The sequence below is a fragment of the Anguilla rostrata genome, chromosome 2, assembly GCF_018555375.3.
Source record: "Anguilla rostrata isolate EN2019 chromosome 2, ASM1855537v3, whole genome shotgun sequence".
Classification (NCBI taxonomy): Eukaryota; Metazoa; Chordata; class Actinopteri; order Anguilliformes; family Anguillidae; genus Anguilla; species Anguilla rostrata.
The window spans coordinates 7,787,097-7,808,721 of record NC_057934.1 but is presented as its reverse complement, the minus strand read 5'-3'; the positions used below and the strand labels follow the sequence as shown (position 1 = coordinate 7,808,721).

The 21,625-nt window shown below is 47.7% G+C and overlaps 1 protein-coding gene across 4 annotated transcripts in view; it reads right to left on the bottom strand.

The window, feature by feature from the left end:
• klhdc3 (kelch domain containing 3) overlaps positions 1 to 21,625 on the bottom strand; it is a 40,619-nt gene that overhangs the window by 17,944 nt on the left and 1,050 nt on the right. The window contains exons 2-10 of one of the 4 annotated variants that reach the window (XM_064317447.1): positions 20,714 to 20,796; positions 20,504 to 20,593; positions 17,467 to 17,750; positions 15,188 to 15,364; positions 13,058 to 13,173; positions 11,017 to 11,088; positions 8,523 to 8,736; positions 7,506 to 7,592; positions 4,696 to 4,804 (exon numbers count right to left, since the gene is read on the bottom strand). In XM_064317447.1, the coding sequence (XP_064173517.1) occupies positions 4,696 to 4,804; positions 7,506 to 7,592; positions 8,523 to 8,736; positions 11,017 to 11,088; positions 13,058 to 13,173; positions 15,188 to 15,364; positions 17,467 to 17,620 (929 nt within the window). In that variant the 5' untranslated portion in view covers positions 17,621 to 17,750; positions 20,504 to 20,593; positions 20,714 to 20,796. Of the gene's footprint in view, positions 1 to 4,695; positions 4,805 to 7,505; positions 7,593 to 8,522; positions 8,737 to 11,016; positions 11,089 to 13,057; positions 13,174 to 15,187; positions 15,365 to 15,483; positions 15,642 to 17,466; positions 17,751 to 20,503; positions 20,594 to 20,713; positions 20,797 to 21,625 lie in introns of those variants that run through there. The other 3 variants (XM_064317438.1, XM_064317461.1, XM_064317454.1) reach the window with 3 other exon arrangements.

Genomic DNA, 21,625 nt, shown 5'->3' with positions numbered 1-21,625 from the left:
GCGCTCGCGCGGGACGATGCAAGAGGCTGCCCATGACCTCATCCTTCCTTCATATCATTCTCTAATCTCCGCAGGAAGGGCTTGGCAGTGGCTCTTTCTCCTTCAAATAAACACTTTATTATTATTATTATTATTATTATTATGTCTGATTATGGTTATTATATCACACTTCAATTTGTTCATTACAACCAGCTCCTTCCCCTCTCACAATGCAATAACAGCACTGAAACCTGACTAAACACTACATTATATGCAATTTGAATCCAATAAGCAGAACAACAGCCAGACTGCTCACGTAAGTGGAGAATATGAGCAGGTGACAAAGCCGTGTTTAAACTTAGGTCCTGTCTAGACTGTCTCAGTGCGTATGTGTGTGTGCCTGTGTGTGTGCGCCCACCTGTGTGGGGCGGGGAGCGTCTGGAAAGTCACTCGAAAGGTCGCCGGTGTACCAATCCTGACCTTATCTAACCTTTAACCTTCGGTACTGGGAGACTCGCTGTGACATCTCTATCTGATAACCTTCAGAACACAGACACTGTAGGAGCAGTGTGCGGTCGCTCCTGCGACCACTGCTTCCAGGCCCGGTCGCACTAAATGACGCCTGTCTAGGTACGGTCAATTTCAAAGAGACCTGTCTCAGCACAGGCCTACACTAAATGAAACCGATCTCAGTATATGGTCATTCTCAATGAAAACAGCCTCAATCACTCTCAAAAGAGAGCAACTTCAAATGAAGCCAGTCCAGATACGGTCAATCTCAACTATGCCACTAAACACAGAAACTCTCGGTCTTTCAAAGAGACCAGTTTCACTACAGTAACTCTAAACTACACCAACCCCAGGACGGTTACTCCCAGCGAAGCCGTGAGATAAATCCAGTCTCGTTACAGACTCAGCCCCCCCCCCTCTTAAAGAAGCCGGGTTCCGGCGAGATTCGCGGCGGCTCCCGAGTGGCGGGTGCGTACCGCGGTCGCGGTCGTCGCGTACGGGCCCCCCCCCCTCCCCGCGGTGCGGAGCCCTAAATGAGTTCTGCAGAGCCGGGACAGGCAGATCGGGTGTCGGGCCGAGTGTGGGGTGGGGGTGTCCCCGAGGTGATAAATCTGGGGTCCCCCCCTGCCCAGCAGGCTCGTTGACACTCCGGTAAGTGAGCGTGAACGCCCCGCCGTTAACGCTCAGCCAATCAGACCCCCCCCCCGCACACACCAGGACACGCAGAAACACACTTAATAATATCCTGTTACAAAACGCACTCAAGTATTAACTCATCAATCACACACACCTCCCAAACACATGCAACAATTAACTAATCAACACCTCACAAATACACGCACCTATAAACCAGTCAAAATGGTGGAGGTGTAGCCTGCTTTACAGGTGTAAATTATACTGCTTAGAAGGTGAAGAATCACCTGTATTTATCGATAGCTTTAAAACAATAAATAAATAATAATAAAATTTATTTGAAAAATGCCCTTTAATATGAAGAAACAAGCAGCCCAAATTGCTTCACAGCAGAATGGATAGATCGGTTTATTATTAACAAAACCAAAATCAGACTGTATTATTTCAAAACGTTGTAATGAATGAAGTTCAATCCACGATTTGGAACATAATTCCTTATTTCATTATTGTATATATAATCAATACGCAAGTAGTTTTGAAAGCTTGTTTTTCCTCTAACACTGTTGTTGAAATGCAGTGTTTCAGTAGAAGCAGCACGACTGGCATGCTCTTGCACACTTTGGCTGACACCGTAGGAGATTATAGATGATAATTATCCTATAGTTTATATTGCCCAGATGCTCTTAACAGTACTCCTCACCCCCCCCCCCCCAGGAATTCCACAGTCCTACTGAGCCATCCTTCTAAAAATGACCCCTTTAAACACAGTGGGTCCCACAGTGCTAAGCACTTTTATTGATCTTCACTCGAGCAAATGCCTCCCCTTAAGAAAATATCATAAAGCGTGAGAAAATATCGACGGTGTCCGTCTTTGATCAATCGGAAAAATTACGCTTTCAGGAAACAAAAAGACCGAACGAACCTCTAATTCCGTCCTTGGCAGGTTCTCTGGGAAAATAAAAAGAGCTGCAAAAAGCAAGGTGTCCCGCAGGAGAGAGAAACTAATTAGACTGCAGACATTTGTCAATTTCATTCTTTGGACTGCGTTAGAAAAGAAGCATCAAGCGACAAAAAAAAAGCGAATGTTTTTCCACGCGCCCATCTGGACACTCTGCAAAACTTCGCTAAACTTCATTAAAAGTGGGAACAGCTTTGACCGCGTTCCAATTTAACGTTTTTGAATTTAATTTCGCAGAAAAATAAATAGTTTCATCGACCATTAGATGTCGGCCTGCCCAAATTGTCGTTTCCTTTCGCTTGGCTAGAAACATTTTTCATGAACTCCAACAATAGAATCATTTATAATTTTAGGGAAAAACAACATCTGAATCACAATTTGAATACATTGCAGTTTCTCTACCACAAAAGGCAGCCAAAATGAGGAAAATGGCTTATTTAGCCTGCACAACACGGATGCCTTGAGAAATCCAGGCAGTTGCAGCCAATTTAATGAAAGTCATCATGTGCTATTCGCATTCTCCACAAGCGAGAGTTCAGACATGAATAGCGGTGTTTAATGGTCTAGAGGCAAGGTTAAAGGTCAGTTGGGGTTTCTTATTTACAAACGCACACTGGCCTACCCTACCCGTGACGGACAGGCCCCACAGGGCAGGGCAGGGGCAGCATTAGCAGGATTGGTGGGATTCGAGTCAGTGGTTACGTCCAGGTCACATAGCTCACTAGCGCCCCCTCTGGTCGGTCAGGTTCCTGCGGCCTGCCCGCACATGCTACTCAATCGGGTCCTCCTTCCGACTCGGTGTCAGTGTGAGGCTAACTAGCGGACTGCGGCGTGAAAAGCCGTGGCGGTAAGCACGGTCACGTCCAAATTAAAATTAAAAATGGTCAAAAAAGAAAAATCACACAAGCCTTTGGGCCCTCTGAGCGATAGGTCCTCACAAGGCTGGTACACCTCCTGTCCTCATTAGTGCAGCAACTGGACACTTCACACAGACAGGCAAGCACACCTGCCACAGTCCGGCAAAAACCTGTTCGCAATGGGATCGTCTGCTTGGATAAACAGACACTTTGAGCAAAGTTACAGTAATATGTGCTTAGATACACAAAGACGTTTTGAGCACAGCTACGGTGACATCTGCTTGGAAATACAGACACTAAGAGCAAAGCTACAGTGCTATGTGTTTGGATATACACAATTTCAGCACAGTTACACTGATATGTGCTTGGATATGTGGACATTTTGAGCACAGCTACAGAGAAATCTGCTTGGATATGTGGACATTTTGAGCAATGGCTCGTTCTTTCCTTCTCAACCCTACCGAAGTGAAGACCCTGGTTAGACGACCTCACTTCCTTAGCAACCGACCAGCGCTTTCAAGCTCTGGAACTGAAAAGGAGGCCAAACTGGAGAAAAGGCTCTTCTTTTCCATTTTCTTTTCCCTGTAAAACCCATTCAGTTCAGGGTCTTTCAGAAGAATACACGCGGCGCACCGCCTGCCTATTTTATTTATAGCCATAATAGAACTGTCCTCGGCGAAGCAAGAGGAATTTATATCCCCGGTAATTATAGACGAAGACTTTCAACCTTGGAGACGCGTTCGCTCGAACCCCCGTCCGCTGTGGAAGCAGAGCAGACGTTTAAGATTCCCGTTAGGAGCCAGATTAACGGCCTGTAAGGTTTGAACACTTTGTTCTGTATGACAACGCACTTACGGATCCGCCAAGACCCACCCCGGAACAGAGCGAAAATTCCACCCAGAACAGAACGGTTTTTCACGGCGAGTCTGTAATACATCCAGTCCATTTCCGCTCAATCAATCCAGGAAATGAACTCCAATTCAATTCATGAACTGAAAGAAACACCCACGATGGCATTTCTACCAGGATTTTTCAATTAACGAAATTAACGTCAATCCTTGGCAAAATTATTATGTAACTGACCCTCAACTCAAGTAACAACATGAGTGAACTTATTTTATTAATTAATTCCCATCCTCTCAAACACTGAAATAGGCAGAAATATACAGGTTCAAGAATTCTTGTCAGTTAAACACAGACAGAACAGACACTGCAGAACTGGGTATTTGGCCTAAAATACTTTCCTTTTTTTTATGTGACCCAAAGCCGGGCGGGACGGATGAATCCGAAAATTCCTCACTCGTATTTATTTGTTTATTTGAAGGGGACAGTGGACAGTTAGCACCTGCCCCAGAATGAGCTTGATAGCTAAATTTCACCTCGTTCCTCATGCTGCCCGACGCCCCGTTTGGAATGCTGGGTAATGTTGCAAGGGGCCCCGCAGGGAACCGCTGGTGCTGCACGTGCGTCGAGAAAACACCGATCACGCGCTCCATTTACCCAGGAAAAGCAGCCGAGTGGAAAACGGGCCCCGTGAAACGAGCAGGAGGGACGAATCTGCTCAGTCTCTAATTTTGGGACAAAACCGAATCCACCCGGATGAAACCGGGGAGGGGACCCTGATGGAACCGCCGGGGGCCGGGGCGGGGGCGGGGGCGGGGGCGGGGGTAGGGGTGGGAGGGGGACGACAGGAAGCTCATAGCCACGCACAGCGGGCCCACACAGCCCCACCGCAGGTGAAGTCGTGAGCAGGGTTACCTGGTTCCTCCGAACAGGATGATTTTGTCTCCCACCATGCAGCAGCACTGCCTCCGGCGGGGGCAGGGGCCCTTCCCCCGGGGGTCCACCTTCTTCCAGGAGAAGCTCTCTGCAGCAAAAAGCACAAGCACAGGCCCATCTCAAACACAGGCTTCCGGGGGGGGGGGGGCACATCGGGGGCGGGTGAAATACATTATTTGTACAGACTTGAACTGTTTATTCCAAGTTCAGCCAATTCAGTGGTCTTTGCATCTGAAACAAGAGGAGTGCAAAGACCATAGAGAGAAAGCGCGACATGCTTACCTTTTGCAAATATATTAGCACCCAAAAAAATATATAATGCCCTTCTGGTGTAAAGTACTACATGGTGTGCCCGTTCTCTAATGGAGATTCAATTCAAGCTCACTTCTAAGTGACAGCCCACTAAGAAGACGCCCTGCTAATCGGCAAAAATGTGAGTCACGTCACCAAAGCAAGAAACATGGTCCCCAAGACGAATAACAAACCACCCTGAGAAGAGAAATAAAATGCCCCTGTTGTTTTCACCATGAAACAAAAATGTAAATGTAATTTAAAATGTCAACTGAATAACACGGGATTTATTTGACTTCTTTGGTCATTCACGTATTAACTATTAAAAGAATCCGCACTTTGACGGCAGAATCTCAATCCTTGCTCTGATATGGCAATGTTTGTGAGCTGCCCATCAGACCGTCCATATATGGAGTGGTCAGACACACCATGCTAGAATGCTCATTAATGATGGCATCGCAGCATCATCCGTTTCTATGACAACAAGCGATTTTCTAACCCTGCTGATAGAAGGGGGAGGTGGGCAGCGGAGATACAGAAGGGTGCTGCAGCTGCTGCCACCTACTGGTCAAACGAAACTACTTCACTCTAATTTTAACTCTTGAGAAGAACCTGTTTGCGTAAACCTCCAAACCTCTGATAACTTGCTAAGAGTAGAGGTTATGCATAAAAACACCTACTCTGCCTTGCAGTGGCAAACCAAGAAACAGAAGCTTGCCTTGTGCTTTCAGGGAGTGGCAGTGTATTATAATGAGTAAGGATCTGGTCTTCCCAGGTAGGACATTGCTCTCGTACCCTTGAGCAAAGGTACTTAACCTGCATTGCTTCAGTACATATCCAGCTGTATAAATGGATGCAATGTAAATTCTATGTCACTCTGGATAAGAGCATCTGCAAAATAGCTGTACTGTAAAGTAATGTAATGTGAAATACAGGTAAAAAAAGATATACACTTTTTAAATCTATGAAGTAAAAAGTGTAGGCTGCTGCTGGCGGGTTCCCGGAGCAGGACAGCGGCAGCAGGACGGGACGTTCGCTCGTCCCCGCAGACGGAGCCGTCGCAGGACGTCAGGGCGACTGGTTTCCCAGGGTAACCGGGTCAGGCTCATCCGCAGAGGGATGACGAGTCAGGCCTGTTCAGCCCGACGGACAGGAGGCCGCCATTTTGGGACTGAAAATCTCTGCAGAAGGCCTTACTGCCAATTACGCGGTCCGCTACGAGGCCGCGAGCCGTCGACCGCGAGCCGCGGCGGCCGCCATCACAAACCAGAACTGACACCAGACCACGGGCTCCACAACCACCCCTGAAAACTCACGATCTGCACAACACAGCTTGACGTTTATTTCTTTAATTCATATTTTTACTAAAAGAAATTGTGCGGGTTAAACACATTTAAAGAAATGCATTTTGCGTTTGGGATCATGAATTGGCACGTAAAATATACTTTCCGTTTCTCGAAAACAACAAAAAAGATTCCAGTTAGAAGAAGGTACAAGATCAATCTAATATGATTCAAAAATGGACCAGACTCAGTTGGTGTATGCTTGTTGTATCAAATCAAACCATTTCCCTATGGATAACACTGATTACATTTTTCCCCCAGAAAAGTTTTAATTAGATCCAAACAAACTTCAGAAAGAATAACAATGTAATAATATGGCTTTGAAGTATAGGTGTGATTTGATAACAGCCTCAGGTAGGCATCGCTTTAAAAGTCAAATCAGCTGGAAGCTTCAGTTTGGGAGGAACTGCTGCTGCACAGGTTTTTAGCATAAACAGGACGGGACAGAGAAATACTCTACAGTCATTCACAGAGGGTCCCTAGACGGTAAATACACCTTCAAAATGTCTTTCACAGATTCTGGGGTATGTCGTATACATGTATGTGTATATATGAGTATGTGTGAGTGTGTGAGTATGTTTGCCTGTGTGTGTGTGTGTGTGTGTGTGTATGCATTCCACACAGATGTATAAAGTTAAGGTTCCTAAGAACACTTTACTCCCGAAAGACCTCTAATACGCTCACTCTGGCTCCAGGACCCTAGTCTCAATAAAATGGCTACATTTCCATCCAGCGCAAACTACAGGGTAAAATGCTGATGCTATTTAACACACTGATACATGGGAGTATGTCTGAAACTTCACCTCACTTCACTTCACCTCATACTATGGACCAGCTTCAGTCATGCATTCAGTACAACATACATGTGGCAGAAATGACAATGATTGTATTACCAATCGCACCATTTTGTTACCAGGGTTGTTCCATCCGAAAGTGTCAAATTATAGAATATTAATGTAAAAATAAAATAGCCTACTAGAGAGAAAATGTTTTTCTATTTTACTAAGGACTTCCTGGGACCCCTTGGCTTCCAGTTTGTGAACCCCTGTTCTACAGAGAAGCAAAGCATGTTGCGCCATCTGGTGGAGACAATTAAAACTGACAACGAATTAGTACAACGTTGATTGTGATCTCTCTTTTTAGTAGCTTGCTTACCGGGGTTGAATTTCCAGAGGTCGTTGTAGTGGCGATCCAGGCGCGCGTTGTAGCCACCAAAAATGTACAGCTCCCCGTTAAAGGCAACTGGGTGGGGGGGGGGGGGGACAAGGCAGAATAAGAGGGGGGGGCAAACACATTAGAAATCACCATAATAAACCTTCCCTGGAGGACAGGAACCCATTTAGCGATAGTGCTAAAGACGTCAGATTAAAACTAATGCTATAATAAATATTATAATATTTAAGGCGATTATCATATTTGTACTTCATTGACGAGCTGTTACCCCAAACGGGGGGATGGGGGGGGAGGCACTCGACACCCGGGGTCTCTATACAGAGGCCCCACGCATGGTCGGCTGGCCTTTATTGCCGTTTCCATGCCGATGCCTCCCAAAACTTCCCTTACTGAAATATTTCAGGAATTCGCTCAAAGTCGTCAGAGGCGTTTTCCAGCCCCCAGTCACTGAAAACGAGGGTGACATTTGTGTGAGTATCAGCGGGGGACATATGGGTCTGTTAAACACCTCTCCTGCTCCTGGGGGCGGGGGGGGTCACACCCCAGCCTCTCCTCCCCCAAACCTGGCTCTCCGACGAGCCCTTGGAACCTCCTTAAAGCCATTCTCCTTTTTTTCTCCAGTTTTTCTTTTTAAATACGGCGAGGCCGTTAGCAGGGAGGGGAGAAACCGCGAGGGAACCTCCCTGCCTGGGGCTTCCTGTTGGACGCACCGCTGCCCCGCAGAGGCGAAACCGTCAGGAGCCTCGACCGTAAATCTCAGAGCGGAGCGAGCCAGCAGCCCGTCGCCACCATTACGCTAAGTGAGAGAGAGAGTGCGTGTGTGTGTGTGTGTGCGTGTGTGTGCACATACGTGTGTGTGTGTGTGTGCGTTTAGGTGTGTGTGTGTGTGTGTGTGTGTGCACGTACGTGTGTGCATGTGTGTGTGTGTGCACACGTACGTGTGTGTGTGTGTGTGTGTGCACGTTTAGATGTGTGTGTGTGAGAGAGAGAGAGACTCACAGGCAGAGTGGCTCCTCCTGCCTTCAGGCAGTATCTGAGTGGAGGGGCAGTCCAGCCAGGAGTTGGTCTGCGTGTCGAACACCTGGATCTTGTTGCAGTAGATCTCGTTGTTGGAGTGGAAGGGCCCGAACCGGTCCGCCCTGCCTCCGAAAACAAACATCTTCGTCCCGATGATGGTGGCCGAGTGGAAGTCTCTCCACCGAGCCGGGGTACCCTGGAGAGACGAGGGACACGGGTCGCTTCAGAGCTCACCGAAAGAGCGGCTCACGCCATAAAGCAGAAGACTATTCCCCAAACTGGCAACCCTTCAAGCAAATTAAGAGCCATTTTAATGACTGCTCAGAATTTGTAGGTGGGGATATTTTGAGAGAATTCCACCCTCCACCCTCTAAATAAAAAAAATAAAATTCTAGAAGACAAAATGACACAATAAGCTTTGAGACAAACGTGGCCCAGTGTTGCAAATAATAAAACATAGCGCTTGTGGAAGTCTTGCTGTGGAAATCATTCAAATGTGTAATACTAAACTATTCCCTGCGCAATCAAGCTCAATATGATATGAAAGACAGAAAATACACAAAAGCTCATGTCAAAAATTATCCAGCTGGTAAGATGAAACAGAAATCCACATTAAAGCCTTCAGTGAACAGCACCCTGTCAAACTGTATCTGCTTCATGAGAAGAACAGAAACGAATAAGCTGTGTACACAGTGCCCCCCGGTGGCAGAAATGTACGTTACAAGCCGCAACCATCAAAAAGGGCCCAGATTTTTTCTGGCCTATAAAACATTAATGCAATGTGGTTAGAGACAGAAAGTAAAGACAGTTCACTGTTTTTACAATGTCATGTTAAAACAGGGAAAAAAAAGATCAATAACTGCTGTAGTCATTTAGTAAAGTGCTTTCAGTTTCCCAAGCGCAAAGTGAATTTTCAAAAGCACTCCAGAGGCGTCCATCGATATTTAGGCTACGCATCGAGCATCATTAAAAAACGATTAAAGGATTTGAAAGGGGTGGAATCCCAGGATCTTTTCAGAAACAAAAAAATCAGTCTTTGCAAAGAGCAGGATGTAGAGAAGGAGAAAACTGAAGAACAAGCATTTCGGAAAACCCAGGCCTGAGGACACACACGCAGTTTCCATTTCCTGCTAGTTTTAACAAACTGCACAAGGTCTCAGCAGACCCCGAGAAGGGATTTGACAGCCCTGTAGGTCCCCTTGGATTCACCAGCTATTTAATTACCCCAAATACGAGTAGGTACTGGATTAATCAATAAGAGGAACAGAGCAAGCAAATGAAGCTGAAGCAGAGGTTTAACTTTATATAAATAAATGCAACTGTGCTCCCAAACACACAGTCCTGTCACAAAGGGCCTGGCAGCCAGCACAGCTATTCAGGCTGCAGAATGAGAAGGGTGTTTGACTAACTGCTCAGCCTAATTGTCCCCAAGCGCTCAGCTGGAGAGCAAACAGTAGGTCTGACACTTAAAAACCCCCAGAGGCCTGGCGGGGGAACCCCCCCCACCCGGGAACCCCCTAGGAACCCGGGACCGACCAACCGCCACCGCCGTGAACAGGCCGATAAAATATATAAAAATATCTTCCTGATTCCGACGTTAAATGGGAAAAGACGCACCGTGCACGAAGGCATCATGTGATTGGCCAAAAGCAAAAAAAACAACATCAAAAAAAGAAAGAAAAAAAACCCTCCCACATGTCCATGCAGCCAGGTTACCCTGGCAACCGTCGACGCTGAAAAACCACCGAACAAGAGACCGAAACAAACGGCATTGGAGCAAAAAGGGGGCTGGACTGTTCCAGCGCGAACCGCCCAGAGAAAGGACGGGGCAGCGTGGTGCTGGCCGCCGTTTGTAAAGCAAAACAAACGGGAGAATCGGCCAGAAGACGGAATCCCACGCAAACATTCTGGAGCTCGGAGCGGATCTGGCTGGAAGCCTGAACTGCATCTATGCAGCTCACTAGAACTTAGCAGCATATATAACATAACAGACCTTAACAGCTAGAATACAGTCATCTAATGCCCTGAGAGAAAGCTATCATGGACAAAAAAAAAAAACACCCGTGTAAGTGAATACTTATCAGATTGTAATACGTACTGTAACCAGACCAGAAAACGACCAGACCATGAAGTCTGGGTGGACAAAATACCACTTGAGATCTCACACCTTAAAGGGTTAAAATTCTTTAAAGGGTTAACACCCCTAACCATCTCCTCTCCCTGCTTTCAGCGACTAATTATTAATAACCCATGAACCACTTCCACCGCGCTCTCCTCTTCCGCCCCTGCGTCGCCATTTTAGCCGAAGCCGCGCTCTCCTCAGAGGGGCTGGTGAGCAGAGCGGCTCGCGCGGAGTTCAGCGCTCCTATTTTTGAACGGTTCTGAGGCGGGGCTCCGCAGGAAGCCCGTTAAGCCGGGCGACGTCGCCACGGCAACGGCGGGTCAAGCCCGCGAAAGGCCGGCGGGCGCCGCTCACCCGCGCGTTGACTAAAGACCAGGCCATGGTGGTGGTGTCCAGCCTGTGGATGTCGTTGGAGAAGCAGTCGGCCTGGAAGCAGAGGAGAAAGGGAAACGTAATGAATGCACACTGACAGATTACTGCAACAGGTTATTCAGTCCATCCAGAACATATAGACCATATGAATACACAATGAGGAGAACAGGCCATTCAGCCCATACAGAACATAAGAATACATAATGAGGAGAACAGGCCATTCAGCCCATCTAGAACATAAGATCATAAGAATACAGAATGAGGAGAACAGGTCATTCAGCAAATCTAGAACATAAGAACATAAGAATACATAATGAGGAGAACAGGCCATTCAGCCCATCTAGATCATGAGAACATAAGAATACAGAATGAGGAGAACAGGCAATTCAGCCGATCTAGGCTTCTTGTTGACCCACAGGCCAGAGAGCATCCAGCACTGTGGCAAGGCTGTGCTTGAACACCCTGTGGACCTCCACCTCCCCTGCATGAGCGGGGGAGCCTGCTGCACACGTCTCTATCTCTCTGTGTAAAGAGATACACATTCTTCATATTTGCACAGAATACACCTGACCTTCCTGAGAACAGCGGAACAAATGATGGCTCTCCCTGCTTTGTCCATTACTTTCCAGGATGAAAATGTCAAGATTGGCGGGAACCCTGGAGGCAGCAGTCGATCTCGTCTAATGCCTGTCTTCTCCTTCACTTATTCACCTGCTTTGCGTTTGCCAGAGGCGCTCCGATGCCCCATTCACCCCTTTACTAATGCACCTGAATTTAGCATCAGGCCTTTCATTTAGCATCCTGCACACAGGACTGCAAACAAAAGCTGTACTATCACTGCTACAGCGCACACATATCACATACACACACACACACACCACTTACACATACCACATACTGCACACACACGCACATGTATGCACACACATACATGCTCTCTCTCACACACACACACACACACACGCTCACACACAAACACCACTTACACATACCACATACCACACGCACACATGTATGCACACACATACATGCTCTCTCTCACACACACACACACACGCTCACACACAAACACCACTTACACATATCACATACACACACACACACACGCTCACACACAAACACCACTTACACATAGCACATACTGCACACACACACGCACGTACATGTATGCACACACATACATGCTCTCTCTCACTCACACACACACACACCACACAAATACCACACACACACACGCTCACACATACACACAAACACACACACACACACACACACACACACACACACACACACAAGCACGCTCACACACACACACACACACACACTTTTACTTTTACAGCCAAAGCACTTTATAACACTCGTACAGACGTTCAATTCAATCCACTTTAATGCCACTTGATCTCCCCAGGGGCTGTTAAACAGGCAGTCACAAAAGCAGCACCCTCCAGGAACAGGGCGAAACCAACCTCTCGCTGGCTATACATATTAGCAGATGCTTACGTACATGTACTTTCATAAGTGCACGTTATTTGCATGTTGCACCGTGGTATGAATATCACTCTGGGAGAACATATTAGCCAGAGAAATAAACAACGCTAATAATGACTGCCTGGGTGCGCAGTAAAAACTCCCAGCCTGTGAGCGGATGGTTTCGGCAGAGATGTGTTCCTCTCCAGGGCCACTGCCCTGGCATTCCGGACGACTGCTGCCATGATGTTCTCTAATGCTATAATGTTCCCTAATGTGATAATATGAGCCTGGATCCACACCGGCTTTGGCCCACAGTAACAAATACAGAGTGATCTGTCTGCAGCCCAATACAAACACACAGAGCGGAGGTGGAGATACAGGGTAATGCTGGGTAACAAATCGCCGATTCGGAGTTTTCGTTTTTCCCTCCCTTATCTCCTGTGTTACCTGTTGGATGTACGGGCTTGGATTCCTCTCATTCAGCAGCCAATAGGAAACGAGGTTCACATCACAGGAGGGTTAAATAACAACAAAGCTTGGAAAACGTGCTCACCAGCTGTTCATACCCCCCGAAGATGTACATGGTCTTGCCCAGCACGCAGGCCGAGTGCCCGTCCCTCGCACCCGGGACCATCCCGGACACGGCGGGCGTGAACCACTTGTGGGTGCCTGGGGGGGGAGACAAAGAAGAAGGGGTGTTAAAGAGGACCCGCCGCGAATAAAGGGTCTGCAGGTTCAAATCCAGGTAGGGGGCACAGCCATTGTACCCCTGAGCGACGATACTCAACCTGAACCACGTCAGAAAACATTCAGCTGTGTGAATGGACAGGGTGTAGGAATGCAAGCTGTGGATCTAGGCCTGGATAAGAGCACCTGCTAAGGAAAATGCAGGTATTTCTCAGTGAGTTGGTCTGCATGGTTTCCAGTGAAAGGCATGTTCTCTGCTTGGGGGGGGGGGGGGGTGGAGTATCACAGGGGTCATACAGGGATCTTATGGCCAAACGTGTTAAAATTAACGCATCAAGCAGCCCGTTCCCTACTCCTGATTGGCTGGAGGACAGGGCAGGGGTTTTTTCAAAGGGGGCTGAACAGGCCACTGCCTTCTTCTCGAATTCAGGGCACGTCTGACGGACGACTGGCCTGAGATGGCCTTGGGGGGTTTGGGGGGGGGCATCGTGCACAGGACAGTGAGCGGAGAAGAATGCCAACGCAGAGCGGAGAGGAGATACAACGGGGTCTCTATGAGGCAGTCCTTCAAGGGGTGGGGCCAGAGAACGGTTATAAGGACTGGAGGAGAAGCCTCCTTCTGCATGCAAATCGTTCTGACCAATCGGCAAGCAGCAAACCGTTCTGACCAATCAGCAAGCAGCAAACCAAGGCTGCTCAAAAGAGGCCTTCGAAATAATGCATCTGCACGTGGTGAAGTGATACTGTAAAGCGCCTTTGTGACAGCGACTCTGCAAAAAAGCTCTACACATATAAAGCTGAACTGAACTGAGATTTCCCTTCGTTTACATGACCTTAATTTAACCAGGCAGTCCCACTGACGTACTGTAAAACATTCTTTCACAAAAACACCCAGAGCCATATCTGCAAAAAGCAGCTCTTCCCCCTTCAGCTCGTAACAGGTCAGGGTCAGTGTACCGAAAGAGGAAACAACTTCAACCACAGAAACAGCAGGTAAAGCCCCCCCATGTCGCACGATTACTCAAACGAGGAACGTGAACAGGCAGGATCCTCACAGCTCTAACTGAAAGTAGAACATTTTAATTTTATTTTTATAGAAATGCAGTACACAGTGGTGACCACGCCTCTTCGGAAATTCAACAGCCCAAATACCTCTTCAATAATGAATAACAGCCAATAAGTGACCTAACAGTTACCTGAAGACTGGGCTGTTTACCAAGGGCTAGGTACGTGCAAGAGTACGAGAGTTATTAGGGTGATTAGCTTTAATAACAGTGCCGATATGACGTACTCAGGGCCGCGGATCTTAGTTGCGAAACCGCGGATGTGAACTTGTAATGTTTGTAATGTATCACAACTTTGATAAGGTAGAGTAGGACAAACTGGGCTGTTTTTTTTTTTAAACATGCTGCAAATGTGTCTGGGTAAAATCTTATCTACACAAGCCAGAGACCGGCAAGAACTGAAAACTTGAGTCATGCTGGTCTTAGACTAGACGATATTTTAAGCGATTTGACAGTCTTAGGAGTCGCAGTAAAATCTTGCCCGTCTCCCCTCAGTCGGTGTGTGCCCCCGTGTGAGATGTGTGAAATCGTATTAAGTCGGCTCCGACTGAGTTTCTGATAGCCTTTTTTCGTCTTGACCGTTCTGACAAAATCAAATGTGTTTAATATTTAGTGGCTCAGAAGGGTTGCGACGGTCAATAAGGTGAAAAATGTGCTTCCTTAAATAGCCAAAAACTTTAAGGCTAAATCCGCCGACTGTTTGGAAAAAGCACAGTCAAGGTTACTCCAAGGACAAAACAAAGCGTTTAGCCTGAGAAAACACACGTATACATTTTTCCACCCTTATCCAGACTGACGAACAGCGCTTGAATTTCCACTATCCCACCATTTATAGAGCTGCATATTATGTATGGCGCCCAGCTTGGGATTTAAACTTGCAACCTCCAAGTCAAAAGTCCAGTTTTGCCGCTTGACCGTCGGCGTTCACTCACCGATGTCGAATGCGTAGAGCACGTTGCAGGCCCCCTCGGTGTCGTTCCGCCCGCCCCAGATGTAGACGGTGTCGTCCATCAGGACCGCGGTGTGACCGTAGCGCATGTAGGGCACCTCCCGGGCCTGCTCCCGGCCGCTCGTCCTGACCGGGGGCAGCTTCATCCAGGACAGGGACACTGCGGTCGGGGGGAAAGACCGCGAATTAGCCACCGGTCATCCGCGGACAGGAGGGACACCGCGGTCGGGAAGACCGCGACTTAGCGACCGGATATACAGAACACCGCTGCGCACGTACTGTGGCAGGGTCAGGGTTGAGTCAGCTCCACTTCTCCATCCATCCATCCATCCATCCATCCATCCATCCATCGTGCCACTCGCTCATTCCTGGTCAGGGTCGCGAGGGAGCCGGGAGCCTATCCCAGCATGCATTGGGGCGAGAGGAGGGAATACACCCTGGACGGGTGTGTACAGGGCACACACACATACACCATTCAACACCACTCCTGTCCCTGCTATTTTTCAGTATAAACAGAGCTACGTGTGCTAAGTTTCACTCTGAATTTCAAGCTTCGTAGGCGTGAGAAGACGCCGTGGAAGACTCTACAGGGTTCCCCCCGGGAGTTAACAGCGGAGGCACAGCGCTGAATTAATGCGCGCCCCCACAAACATCAGAGAAACATCAATAAAACCTCACACTCAGAATCACTCTCCAATATGTTAAACGTTCAGTAAACATGCGCTGATTCACAAAACTGGCATCACGTAGCCATGTCCACACCAGGTCAGGTGTAGGCTACACCATGGGAAGACCATGGCTCACTACTTCACACCGCCACTGCTTAGCCACTGTGGCACTTCCTCCACCACTAGATATCGTCCGGGAGAAAACAATGCTGTATCTATGGCAACAAAAGAAACCCCTCTTTCCCCAATCATAAATCTTTCCTTTGTGCTCTTTCTATTCCATTTCAATTCAGGAAATATAGCGGAGCTTTATAACCGGTACCATCCCCTGCCTACACCCGATGCCTTCGTCATTATGGAGTTGCTACGGTTACAAGCAACGGAACGACTGAGCGTTACTCACCTCCTACAAGAAGGAAGTGTGGCGCCTGAGAATGCTAGTTAAATAATTAGCTAAATTACTTCTACGTCCGCATCAACCGCGTTATAAAACCTGACACGGCGTCAGAGGCACCATCTCCTGTAAAAGTGCGGCGTAGCGCGCGAAGAAACAATTTAAACGGACGTCACGCGCTATAACAGCGAAGCCACAGTGAAGCCGCTAACGCGTCGCTTTCCAACAGAGAAACCGAACAGATCGAGAGTCCGAAGAAAGTCAACGTCAGAGTCTGAATTTCGCAATTACGGCTAGCCTTACGAAACCTCTGAAGGTCAGCGGCTAAATGGGTCACGTTAAACTCACAGTGCGTTACGTCCGAGGCGACGTGTCACTGCACAAGCGGTCTACACACCACGACCTTGTAAACTCCGCTTGGCCGCAAACATAACAACGGTTCATTCACAAGTAAGGGACATCCCAGGACAACCGCATAATTGCGCGAGTAGCCTATCTGTTTCTTCCCATTACTGGAAAACGCAGCCGACCACCACCAGGCTCGGTTGTCTTTTAAGAAGCTTAAGTTCTAAGCTTTTAAGTTCGTTCTACACTGAATCTCCCACAAAGCAAGGCATTACTCAAGAGAGCAGGCCGTTGCTTTGTGGAAGATAGCACGCTTCATGCAGAAAAGAAATAACTTAAGAGTTTAAAAAATAAACTCAAAAACACTTCTGAGATGAATGAATGTGTGTTTCAGTTTGTTCACACACGATAAGTTGCAGATGCAAAAACAGGTTTAGAAGTAAAACCAGTTATTTCTGCACAGGTCATAAAAAACCTGCTTTGGCATCTGCACTCATTTTCATACAGATGGCTGCTACACCTACAAGTAGAGGGGGGAGAAACTCCAGTTTTTTTTGTTTTTTTTCACTATACCAAAACGAACACAAAAGAAAGAAGATGCCACAGGAAAGAAGAATTTGAGTACTGAAATGGATCTGTGCCCCTGCGGAGAACACGAATGCTGGCAATCTTCAAAACAATTCCTGGAGAATTAAGAAAAAAAAACTTTTCTCCTACATTTTTACCCAAACCGTACCATCATACAAATTTAAGAGAAGTGCTGAAAAATGCCAAAATCCAGCGGGAACACCGCGGTCCGCCTGGAGTCCCGGCCCCCCCGGGTGAAAGCCAATCCAGCGAGCGGCGGTCCCTCACCTGCGTTGAAGACGTGCACGTCGATCTGCCGCAAGGTCTCGTAGTCCTCGCCCGAGCAGTAGCCCCCGAAGGAGTAGACCCGGTGTCCCACGGCGACGGCCGCGTGGTTGACCCGCCGCGGCCCCCCCTCCAGGTGCACCGTCCACCGCGACATCGCCGCCGCCTCCGCCCGCTTCCCGCCGTCCGCCGCCCGCCTCCCGCCGCGGCCGCTGGTCTCGGTCAGTCACGCCGCGCGCGCCCGGCCGCCCGCCAGCATGCCGCACCCCTCCGTGCGTCCCCCGACCCTGGAGAAGAAAGAACGTTCCGGAAAGAACGGGGGATTAAGAGCCGCGGCGTCACCTCCGACTCCCCCCGCCCCGGCCCGGCCCAGCCCAGCCCTCCGCGCTCTCTCACGCTCCGCATTATCTCAACGCAGGCGGTATTTTAAGAGACACCACCCCGTTATCTCTGCTCCGTTGGAAACTCCAGAGGGCACGAGGGTGACCCAGGCCAAATACGTTACCGTTTCCCAAAAGGCAGATTCGTGTCGTTCTCCCGGGTGGGGGTGGGGCCAACAAGAGCGCAACTTCCAATCACGAAAAGAGTTTTGCGTCCTCGCCCAATCGATTTGGCGCACGGTTTGATTTCAAACACGAGGCTTCAGCGGATTGGCTGAGGGAAGGAACGTGCTTGTAATGTCGCCTGGGAACTCTGAAAATAGACGGGTGAAGCCTCACAGCTCGGGGCTCTACGATTGGTCCCTTAACAGCCGAATCGCCACTACGGCACGGCCGGTGCCAACACGGGAGGAGCGGTCATAAGCTCACTTAAGATAAGCAGCCATTGCGTTTTGCCGTGGACAGAAAGGTCGATTGCGCGAGAGTCGGCGATTGACAGTTCATTGTAGTCTTCTGTACTCCACTGAGAAACACTGAGTGACTTGTTTTTCATTGAGCTATTTATCTGTCAATGCCTGTGTGTATATGCATATATTCAATTATTATTATTATTACTGTGATTAATGAAACCAAGAGCAAAGGCAATCCAAGGTTATTTCTGGCCTTATAGATAACGGCACAGCACCATGGAAACCAGGGAACATTTCATCAGATGAGCAGCAGGAAGCAGAACTGAAGTCCTCACTGTACCTGTCTGACCCACACTACCTGTCTCAGCACACAGTCCTCATTACACCTGTCTGACACACACTAGCTGTCTCAGCATGGAGTCCTCACTACACCTGTCTGACACACACTACCTGTCTCAGCATGAAGTCCTCACTGCACCTGTCTGACACACACTACCTGTCTCAGCATGAAGTCCTCACTGCACCTGTCTGACACACACTACCTGTATCAGTATGAAGTCCTCACTGCACCTGTCTGACACACACTACCTGTCTCAGCACACAGTCCTTACTGCACCTGTCTGACACACACTACCTCTCTCAGCATGAAGTCCTCACTACACCTGTCTGACACACACTACCTGTCTCAGCATGGAGTCCTCACTGCACCTGTCTGACACACAGCTTTGAAGGTCACTGATCTAAAGTGTATCAAGTTTTTTTTTTTATCTGGGCATGTGCGTGTGTATATGCGAAAGAAAAAGAAACAAAGAAAGAAAGCATATGTGTGTATGTGTGTGTGAGTAAAACAGACAGAGAGGAGAGAGAAAGAATGTGTATATATGTGTGTGTGAGAGAGAGAAATAGACAGAGAGGAGAGAGAGAGCATGTGTGTGTGTGTGAGAGAGAAACAGACAGAGAGGAGAGAGAGAGCATGTGTGAGTGAGAGAGAGAAACAGACAGGGAGAGAGAGATCATGTGTGTGTGTGTGTGTGAGAGAGAAACAGAGAGGGAGGAGAGAGCATGTGTGTGTGTGAGACAGAGAAACAGACAGGGAGGAGAGAGCGTGTGTGTGTGTGAGACAGAGAAACAGACAGAGAGGAGTGTGCGTGAGAAGCACCACCCCACCTCCTGTTTCACTATCAGCAGGCTACATGTGCAGAGAGAAAAACAGAGTATACGTATGTGTGTATATGCATGTGTGAGAAAGAGAAACAGAAGGAGTGTGAAAAGGAGTATGTGTGTGTGTGAGAGAGAAATATAAAGAATATAAAAAAGAGGAGTGTGAAAGAGTGTGTGTGTGTGTGTGTGTGAGAAAGAGAGAGAGAGAGAGAGAGACTGAAAAGATGTGTGGGGGAGAGAGGCCCCACTCCACCTCCTGCTCCTCTATGTGTACGGAGCAAACATGCCAGGGACCTGATACACAATTGATCCAGTCTGCAGCCACGGTTTCCATCTCTTTTGTTAATTGGCGCTAAGTGAAAAGTGCAGCAGGGAAAACGACTCACACAGCAAATGCTAGGGCTTCGGAAGGCCACTACTGAGCTATGGAGTGGGGCTGACCTTTACAAATAAAAAAATAAACCGCCATAGCAATCTGTCAGGGTGGGCATGGAAATTCAATCTCGGCAGCGACAGTTCAAAGAAAGATCCTAAATCTGAACTGGTTGAACAAACGGCTGTCCGACACAATGATTACGACAGCAACAGCACCCAGTACGTTCCACACCAGTTCTGGAGAGCCTAACAATAATAGTTATATTCCGTATAAAAGAACCAAAGAAAACAAATACTATGGTGTTAAGCCTGTCTTATTCAGACTTTAGGAGTTTTTTTCATCCTTAAATTCCTCATACTGGCCACCAAAGAGATGTCACTGTTCATTTAGAGACTTTAAAAGTGTTGCTGGATTGCAATGGGAAAGATTTTTCACAGTCAATGAGAATGATATAAGACATTGTGAATTGGGGAGCATTGTGACACTCCAGGACAGTCAACCACAGGGGTGAGGGGGGAAAAAAGTACATTCTCCCAAACAGGTATAATAGTTACGAATGAGAACAGGACATTGATCCCATCCAGTCTTGTCACTTGATATACTGTAATGCAGGCTAATGCAAAAGTATTTCGCAGCTTACATTAAAAATGCAGAGAAGATGAAGTACTGCCAAGATCAAGCCAAATATGGGAAAAAGACTTATCACCACTGACCTCAGTCCAGTCAAGTCAGCTGCATTCACCTTGGATGACCTGGCACGAGAGCGACACAGCCGCGCTTCCTATGTCCGTCGCTGACAGAACCTAAAAAGCAGTACGAGCGTTACGTTCCAAAGCCCAGCTCCGCGCGTGCCCTACATTTGCATAGCAATTCACAGTATCAAAGCATAAATGCGCATCAAAGCGGGAGCAGTGGAAACGCACCAAGAAGGACGCAGCGACCGGCCGATTCATATACAAAATGAGCGTCGCAACATCAACCGGCGTACCGGCTTTTCAGTTCAAACCTAGAAAGGAAGAGCGCTAGACCTGGGTAGGATTTCCACACCACCACAGCAAAGCACAGAACTTCCCTTTGCTCTTATAAAAATAACTCCTGGCACGGGACCCGTATTCTATACAGCCCACGCTATTTCAAGTAGATACATCATCCGGCCAGAACCGCATCACGGGAAACAGACCTCATTCTGACACTTGACATTTATAAATGGGTGCTTGTTGTTTAGTTACTCCAGTGTACAGGCAATTGGTTACACTGGCTCCTTAAAATGTAAGGCTAGCTAGCTCTGCAATATATTTGTGCCTTCTAAAATACTACTTGATAGCTAAGATTTATTTCATTTTATCTCTCTTCCTCTCTCCCACACCCCCATATATATATATATATATATATATACACACACACACACACACACACACACACACACACTGTGTAAACACCCGTACATATATGCGTAATGGAGTTCAGCAGTAGTGTAGTACAACCTATGAACATCTCGAGCAAGACTGTGGCAAGGTTGAAGGTGTTAAAACTGAACTCACGACACGTGGGGGTATAATAAAATAAGTTATCTAAGATAGCTGCCTGCTACATCTAACGTTAAAACAACCGTCAGACGCCCGTTTACTGGTCATCTACTGAGTAAATACGATCATGGAGCATTGACATGGCAGTGAACCGTACGTAGCTAAGTACAGTCGAGAAAACTTGTCTTATAAATCGATGACGAATTGCTCAAGTAACTTAGCTAGTGCTACTGAATTCGATATATTCGCGTGTTACAATGTTGTAGCCCATTTTGAAGCAAATGCAGTTATTTAAGAGTCTGGTTATGG